The following is an 8,915-nucleotide window of genomic DNA, read 5'->3' as shown; positions in this document are numbered from 1 at the left end:
ATTTATTCTTTACCAAACTGTATACAAGGTAGCAGTCAAAACAATGCTTATGCATCAATATCTACAATCAACAATCTGAAAATGTTATATGTATAATAACATATCACAGGAGTCCTTTTTCTGCGTAAAGAATTTGACTTTTAATACTTTAAAGTACATTTTGCTGATAACTCTGTCATTTTAATTTGGTAATATTGTGAAAGCAGTATTATTGTTCTGTTGAATTGGTACTTTAACTCAAAGAGAAGCTGAATGAGTGTTCCATGGCTAATCGCACCAAAGAAAATTGACAAAAAGAAAGTCAGTCGGCATTGTGGATCAATGTTAAAGCCTGTTATTCATTGAAAACATTTATTACATTTTTTATGATGCAAACAACAGCAAGTCCCACCTTTGTCGGAACAGCTCATCACTTAGTCATGAGGGAATGAAAGACACAAAGGGACAGGGACAGAAAAAGTGTGTATTACACGCAATTCCATTGTTTCCGTTAAAAAAAAAAACATGACAATCAGCTCTCATTGTAAATTTTGGCATATTTTACCCTCCTGTTGTACTCTCTGGAATAAGGGTCATTAAAAATCAAAATAACAAGGCATGCATAATAGTTTCAGGTAATGCACATAGATCAAATGATACCGCTTATAAATACAAAATCCATGTACGATGTTCATGTACATTTCATATATAGATATCTATGGTCCCTTTCTTAGAGGTGTCTGAGGCCTATCTATCTGTTCCCACTGCGGGACTGTGCCCTCCGTTATCTACGCTTGGTCACTAGAGTCACCCTGTACAAAGGTCTGCGTGAAAATATATCCGTAGGATTGACGATTACTAGATGTTACAACCATCTTTTCCTCCCTTCATCTCTTACCGCATGTTATTATCAAGCTATTTATCCCCAAGTTTCATTTACTTAAATAGTTTTCTTCGCACTAACTGTCCATTGTGCTATCTACACGATTTCCTCAAACCTCGCCAGGGTTATAGCCCGTATTATTTTTCTATTAAAATTCTTCTCCCATCTGCTATACTACCACCCCATGCTGCTCTGTAAAAAAGAAAGAAAAAAGGGGCGCCCATCACAGCTTACTTGGATTCAGTCAATGCTACTGTGCCCTCAAGAAAGAAGTCAGGAACTAACCTTATTTACTTCAAAGTAACCTAAGATAAATGCACTGGTCCATTTTAATAAATGGGTGAAAACAGCCACACGTTTATAGTGAGGGCTGTATACGTGGCCACACTGTTTATTTACTGAAATCATGTAAAAGTAAAACAAATTAAAGAAAAAAAACAGGACAAACCAAAATGTGTTGGTTAAATACAATGTTGAATGAATGACTTTACTGATTTAAAAAAAAAAAAAAAGGTTTACTGCAATGCAACTAGGTTGCTCTCTCTCAATGCTCAAATTGAGTTGCAGAGGGGAGAGAGGCAGCTGGGATTGTTGATATACCGATGGAATCATGTACGAATTTACAGTTATAATGCATCTATCATCACACTCAACAGATGGCAGGAAGGGAGGGAGAGAGGAAAGCAAACGACAGACACAATATAGAAAAGATTCATCCGTTTGAATTTGAACACCCTTTGCTGTGAAACCAATGCTATGTTACTCCCTTAGAAAAAGACAGAGATGGAATTGAGTGCGTGTGTGTGTGCGCGCGCACGTACAGGTATGAATTCTGTAAGTGCGGAACCAAATGTTCGACCAATAAAAGTCTATTGGGATCAAGTTGTATTGGTTTCTCTGAAGGTGGAGGCAGACTTGTTTAACCAAACACGGGGCTGAGTATGATGGTACTGGTGGCAACGCGGGGCGTCTTGAGTGGTTGGGTTTAGCGCCCCCCTGGTGGTGGTGGTGGTGGTGGTGTGTTACGGGGCTTAGCTGCTTTAGTCGATATACTGGGAGAGCCAGCGGAAGCCCTCGCCGTAGCCCTGCCTCTTCAACACACTGCACATGAACACTTCCAGTGGTCTTGTGTTCAGCTCCTTCATAGCAATGGTGCCCTGAGAGAAAACAGGAAAAAGCCGTTTTTAAATTAGAAAATTGTATGCAAGTCCGTTTTATTAAACTAAAAACAAAACTATACATGTCATATCCATACCAATGTGGACTCTCATTATCAAGACAAATAGACAAACTCTTGGGGCGTGGCGAGTTTGGAGTTGGTATTTTCAAGATCAAGAGCTCTGGGTTTAAATGTATTTTCTGAATATGTTAATGTGACTAAGTGGGTGTTCTGTTGCTCTTTGAACTTGGTAAAGAAGGGAACTCCTAAGACTATACTTAACCTCGCAAACTTAAGCTGACAAATGAACCAGCCAGCCGTATTTCATTTCACCACGACTGCAGAGACCAGGGTCTGCTTTGACACCAGAACTGAATAACTTGCCATCGTCCAACACGTAGTCTTCTAGTGATATATAGTAACTTATCTGTCGGGAATATGATCGTAAGAATTATAAGCGCTGTGTCTACTCACCTTGCCTGTCGTCTGTCCGTACAATCCAAACATTTCTCTCAGCCTCTCCTCGCTGATGGCCTCTTGCCTGTCGATCTTGTTGCCCAGGATCAGGATAGGCACGTTTCCGATAGTCTCGTCTGTCATTAATGCCTGATAGGGTAGACCGGGTATTACTATGTGGCTTTCAAATGTATCCATACGATGATATCAATAGAAAGAATCCAGACACTACTATATTGCACAACATCAAACTGATGTTTGAATGATATTTAGTACCTTCCAGGATTGATTTTGGGAGTATTGTAATTTACTTTAATTTCCTACATTTTCCAAAAATGACACTTCCCTCAGAACTTAAAGTAGAGGACTGAGTCATATATGTAAGAAGTCAGAGAGTGAAGTGTGTCTCGCCTCGTTCATTTTACAAAAATGACTTTGTATTTCATGAGCTATCGTGAGAGCAGAAGTTAGTTATTCCTCTTTGCACAATTATTAAACATTCGTGGTGAACTAGCAGGTACTTACATCAAGCTCTGATTTCGATTCGCCCAATCTGGTTAGGTCGGCACAATCCACAAGGAAGACAATGCCATTAATGGCAGGGAGGTAGTTTTTCCACACTCTGCGGGCTGTTTGGACCAACAAAACACAAAAATGTGAGTTTTACATTCCGGTCTGCCTGCCTATGTTAGACAATAGACACATTTTGTAATTACTCGCACTGCAGTGATATAATCACACTGGCAGTATGTTAGCAAAAGTATTGGCATTAGAGAATTCCCTTTACATGCTGCACAAATTGCATGCAGCATTTTCCCACATGTGGGTTAGGTATGTCTGAGAAATAAAATGACACACACACACACCTTGTGCGTGGCCTCCAAGGTCAAAGGTGGTGAAAGTCATGCCAGCAATCGTCAGCTCTTCCGAGGCTGGAGGGAGAAATTAAATGATTATGAACAAATCTGAAATGTCAGGCAACTGATAGTTTAGTGTACACATGTGCAGCATGAGTGAATATCACCAATATATAATAATATTACATGGATGTGCATGTGTGAGAGCACCAACTCACTTGGATGTAAAGTTGGCACATGCTGTCCCAATCTGTCATCTTTGAGCATGTGCAGTAGCGTCGTTTTGCCAGCATTGTCCAGGCCAAGAAATACTAACTTGCCGGATTTCTTGAACAGTCCTGTAACGAAACCAGAAGCATTTCAGAAAACAAAGCCTGGACACTAACACATTTTTTTAGATAGGCTGCATCATAGTATTAGTCTTTGGAAATGTCACACTTAAGAAAACGTCACTGCATGTGAACTAGAGTGATGGGTCAAGTGGTGTTGAAGGTCTGTTATGACTTAAGAACTTGAGTTTGCATAAAGCATGAAGGGGACACTTGAGAAAGGAGTTGCCAAGCTCAGCATTGTTTTCAGACATGCACTGGATATTCAATTAATCCATATATAAATACTGTGATGCACAAGCTCCACCTACTGATTGCCATTCTCTAAACTTGTGTTCACATTGAGGACGTTCAATGAAACAAACAACTGAAGCCACCCATGCCAAAGTTCAGCTATGTGTCTGCATTCTTGAGTGAAGTTGGAAAAAGTAAGTTGTTTTTGTAATTCTATGGAGGAATGTATTGAATATATTGTTTATATATTTAAAAAAAAAAGAGGCGAAACTCACTCCTCCTTACGAGATTACAAGGCTTTGTGTTTAGCACTCTCTGAGTCAGCGTGATACACAGTGGATTTGTGAAATGTCTGACTGAGTCAGCTCTACTAGACATCATCATTACTCACAACAGCACTATGCTAACTGTCTAACAGGGAGGACAGGAAAGACTGCTTCACAGGAGCAACTCTAACACAGAAACTATAACAGCCCACTTTGGGGAGAAGAGCAGCTGGTACACATAACAAGAAGTTCTGAGCGATATTTCCTTTGTGTTGCTTTCATGGCAATCGCTTATATTTTTGATAGTCATATTGTCATTACCAGAGATCGCCTAAAGTAGTACTTCTAAAGTCTGACAACAGGATTGGCAGATGGAAAAAGGATTGAAAACAAATTGCTTTAAATTAAGGAGCAGAGTCACTTGTGCTGATTGACAGTGATCATGATCACTGCGCGCAGACATGCCACTCCACCAGAAACATCTTCTGTAAATGCACAGTAGTGGGCAGATTTTAAATTTCTAAAACATTATATTTAGTTTTAGAAAAACACAATCAGCGCTCGTCTCTTCAATCTCTCTCTCTCTCTCACGGGATCGAACCACGATCTTCCGATTGGTGGGCTTCTGCTCAACCGCTTAAGCAAGCGACCCCATTAGGAATCAAGCTCATAAACCAGCTTGTGTTCTTGCTCCAACTAAGGAGCTAGAAGCATTTCAAGCTACACAGAAGCATTTAAATGGTGACCATGGTGAAACTAGTCAATGTGAGAATGGCCTTGAGATGTCTTTGATTATGAAAGCATAGAATGCGTTTTGCCCGACAAGTGATATAGCTGAGGAGGCAACTTTACTGAAAATGTTTTATTGCATTAAATATTGTAATGTGGATTAGCAGTGAAGGAGGGGTGCCTGCTGAACTAAATTTCAGATTTGAGTCTATGTGGCACAACGTAAACCAACACTAGCAGGGAAACGCTGCTTCTTTCTCATCCGCTTCTACCATGATAGGGATGGATTTCTAGGAACAAAGCCCACTATTGTGCACAGCACACTGAGCCCCAGTTTCCACCGAACACTTCAGGATTGAGGTGTGAGACAGACCAGTTGTAACAATTAAAGTTGTTCTTGTGATCACTGAAGACAATCAGACTTAACTCACACTTAATCATCTCTGATATTTCCAACTCTGTTCACAATGTTGTATAACATAATAGCTTTGAGGTTAACACTACGGCAACACCATTTTCATTAATGACTTAAAATACTAAAGCAGTCAAAACTGTTTGCAGTAACCCTTTAAAGCTTTCAACACTGAATTCATGTTTACTTTGAGATAGTGTGACTGATTACCAGTACTTACCTAACAACTGTAGTACGCTATTGAAACTGTTACAAAGCCAACCAAAGATGAGAGACATATCCGGAGCTGTTGAATCCTGGAAAACAAATGTGTAAAAGGCAGATGTAAGAAGATATGAATGCACACAGAAGGAGAAACTTAACTACTAGGATATGCTATTTTGGCTTTAACATCTATCATTACCATAAGTGTAATCAAAAATGAAGCAAGACGGTGCAATTAAATGTCCTGATGATACAAAGAGTCTAATGTTTGTGCCTTTCCTCATGATTTATCAATAACCAAAGTTCTATTTTTTTTGTATGTAGTTTGTTACTGATGCTACCCACAGAGTCTCTGTTCCTGTGACAGCATTAAACTGTTATGGAAGGAAACTTTTTAAGGGATTTTGACAGCCTCATTAAGACAGTATCCTTCATCCCCCAGTATGAATAGAATACAGAGAGTTTTTACAATTGTGGCATGGCACACGCACGTACAATCTCTGCTGAAATCTTTATTAAAACTGCAGGCTGTTTATGTTTCCATTATGCTCCAAGTTCACACGCTCAAAATGCTAGACTGTAGGGAAAGGTGAAAGTTATGACTTATTGTGTAATATATAAATAATATTTAAATATAAAAAACTGTTAGGAAGAGAATAAATATGAAGATAAATTGGCAAATTCCTGTACATATATTTGGTAAAAAATTAAAGTGTATCCTACTGATGAGGATACTGCCTTAATGCTCACATTCACAAACATCTAAAGATGACTATTTATTTTCAGTGGCACATTGTTGGGCTAAATTAAATCTTAACACACCTTGAACCTACAGGGGGAGAACATAAACACCAAGAAACAAATAGACACAATTAAGAGTATTAGACAGAAACCATCACCAGAAACCTCATTAAAGTGACAGCACTCAGAGCCATGAATATGCAGCTTAAGTCTCAACCTATCAGATAGATTTTGGCAACTGGTGATAAGAACAATTACTAGATTTCTAAAGCAAATGATTAGCTTTGTCCAGTAAGAGTCGTTGGACAGGAGTTTCAGGGCACTGATCACATGCCATCGGACAGCTCCTCAACAGGCAACATGAGTGTTTTGTTAAAACACAACTCATCTGCAAGGGCCTTAGAAATTAAGGCTAGTCTTAGGTTTTTATGATAAGCTAGCCAGATTTGATTTTTTTTTTTTTTTTTTTTTTAAATCAAAACTGAGATAGGACCTGCTCTAACTCTGTGAAGTCAACAACTCCCTAACTCTCTACATGCAACAGCTTGCTGCTTCTGTGAAAGCAAAACTCTTGTTTTGTTCATTTGTCATTCTAGAGAAAAGGGGGCTGAAAATATACTTTCTCTCAGTAACTAAAGGATAACCTTTTAGTTACTAGTTTGTGTCATTTGTCCCCTCATGAATTTACAATGTATGCTACATTAGAGAGACACACATACATACACACTCTGTTGTCAAACTTCATATCAGTTCCTTTCTTGTCTTTTCTCTGACTGTTCAGAGGTACGTTGGCACCGACCTCTAGTCCTAGTTACGTAACATACAAACAACTCCAGGGCTAAAGTATAAGTTAGCCAAAGGTCAAGAATACGCAAACACAGCTGAACTACACGTCAGCTGCTGCTACACTCCGGTCCCATATGCTCTCATGCTTTCTTTCCACGCCTTCTACAACACCTTGGGCTGGTGTTACAGACTGATGCTCCCACGTGTGCAGCTGTGAATGTGAAACCGTTTGAAAGTAACTGACAACAATCACTGGCTAATATGAGCTAATTTAAGACACACACATTTAAAATGACAACGTTTGCCAAAAGGCAGCAGCCTTAACCCTTTTTAAATGATCTGTGATTGTTGTTTGTTAGGTTAAAACTGTGCAAAATTACCAACAAGCATGACCAACCACATTAAAGTGACAGTAATAGAGGTGTGAAGTAGCCCAGAGTTAAACTCACCATCAATGAGACATCTGTTACGTATTAAATCTTTTAGATTACTTATTGACCATTATTTCAAGTTAACACTTTTAGTACAGTTTTCTTTATGACTGAATAGGAGTGTAATTACTGAAAAATCGCCAAACTACACGTTTTGACAGTTTGCCTTTATGACTATCCATAAAAGGACAGCAATTCATAAATGTCTCAAAAACAACAGGACATGTTTCCTCATACTTAGATAATAAGACTCCAAAATGTGGTGCTTATGTAACGTTTATCATAACCACAGAAATGTGTTTCAGTTCACAAATGTAGACGATCACTGACTGACACATTATTCTTTGAGAAGATAATAGATAATAATACTAATGTAAGACTTCAGGCAGGTGTTGGGAATCAAATAGTTGTCATGAGAAAATGGTGAATCAATAATCCAGTGAAAGACACTGAATGTGGTTTGACTCGGCTGTCAAACCAGTCCAGCTAACGTTATCACAACCACTGTCAACGTAGCAGCGGAGTTAGCTAACCTTTACCCTAACATCTAGCTAACGTTACACGGTAGATTGGTCTCCAAAAGGTTGTGTTGACAAAAAATAAATAAAAAAAAGGCCCAAAAATCAGAATGAGAACATAAAAGTTAGACACATACGTTAGTTGTAACTGTATATGGCTCGGTTGAGGCCGATAATGGGGTGGCTAGCAGGAACCCACTAGCTACGTGTCATATTCTCTAACAGGCGACGTTGCATCAAGGGGTTACTGCCTACGTTAGCTAATCAGCCGTTAGCTTGGGAAATACTTCAATTACCAACACCAGATATTTGTAATAGTTCGAGTATTTTCCTTCCAATAATAAATATGAATGTTGAAATAAATATAACAGCGGGTCGACTGCAGTTTATATCCAGCTCGAAGCAAATAATAGGCAACTTGGTGTTAGCAATGCTAACTTAGCATCGTTAGCAGCCGGGAGAATTTGCTAGCCGAGATGCCGACCGCTAACATAATAAGACTCTTTTCTGATCATTATTGAGAAAATGTATTTAAACACTTACCCGTTATTTAGGTGTAGATTAATTTACAGAGTGTGTTCGCTGTTTTAGTCATGTAAATTGGTGTCCCGGTCCTGCGAAATGCCAGGTCTTCCTCTGCTTTTTCGTGTTTTGTTACTGAGCCACGACACTGCAATGGCTTCTCCAGCAACTCCCAAAAAACTCTACCCAGCCGCTTCCTGTTTATGTTTCACAATCATCTTTCCGGTAGGAGAACTGATATAAACCGTAGTTCTTCTTTAACAATAACCACACATTTACCTGGATCTTTTCCCCATTCAATATTGTATTAAGGTACAATGGTGACTGGTTTATATATCGAACAAAACGAGCAACCGCGAAACGATTTCTCCCATCTTCTTAGATTATAGTGTTTGCTATGTAGCCTGTA

The 8,915-nt window shown here is 39.0% G+C and overlaps 1 protein-coding gene across 1 annotated transcript; it reads right to left on the bottom strand.

Moving 5' to 3' along the window:
* Window positions 1-307: 307 nt before the first annotated feature.
* sar1b (secretion associated, Ras related GTPase 1B) lies at window positions 308-8,711 on the bottom strand. The gene is made up of 7 exons (XM_029447283.1): window positions 8,528-8,711; window positions 5,525-5,600; window positions 3,553-3,672; window positions 3,344-3,409; window positions 3,003-3,106; window positions 2,496-2,627; window positions 308-2,019 (listed from the first exon to the last, which is right to left on the bottom strand). Exons 2-7 carry the CDS (start codon window positions 5,580-5,582, stop codon window positions 1,903-1,905), a joined length of 597 nt encoding a protein of 198 aa, XP_029303143.1. The 5' UTR covers window positions 5,583-5,600; window positions 8,528-8,711; the 3' UTR covers window positions 308-1,902.
* Window positions 8,712-8,915: the final 204 nt, after the last annotated feature.

The sequence above is a fragment of the Cottoperca gobio genome, chromosome 14, assembly GCF_900634415.1.
Source record: "Cottoperca gobio chromosome 14, fCotGob3.1, whole genome shotgun sequence".
Lineage (NCBI taxonomy): Eukaryota > Metazoa > Chordata > Actinopteri > Perciformes > Bovichtidae > Cottoperca > Cottoperca gobio.
The sequence above is the reverse complement of the archived record's forward strand: the minus strand, read 5'-3'. Positions and strand labels throughout refer to the sequence as shown.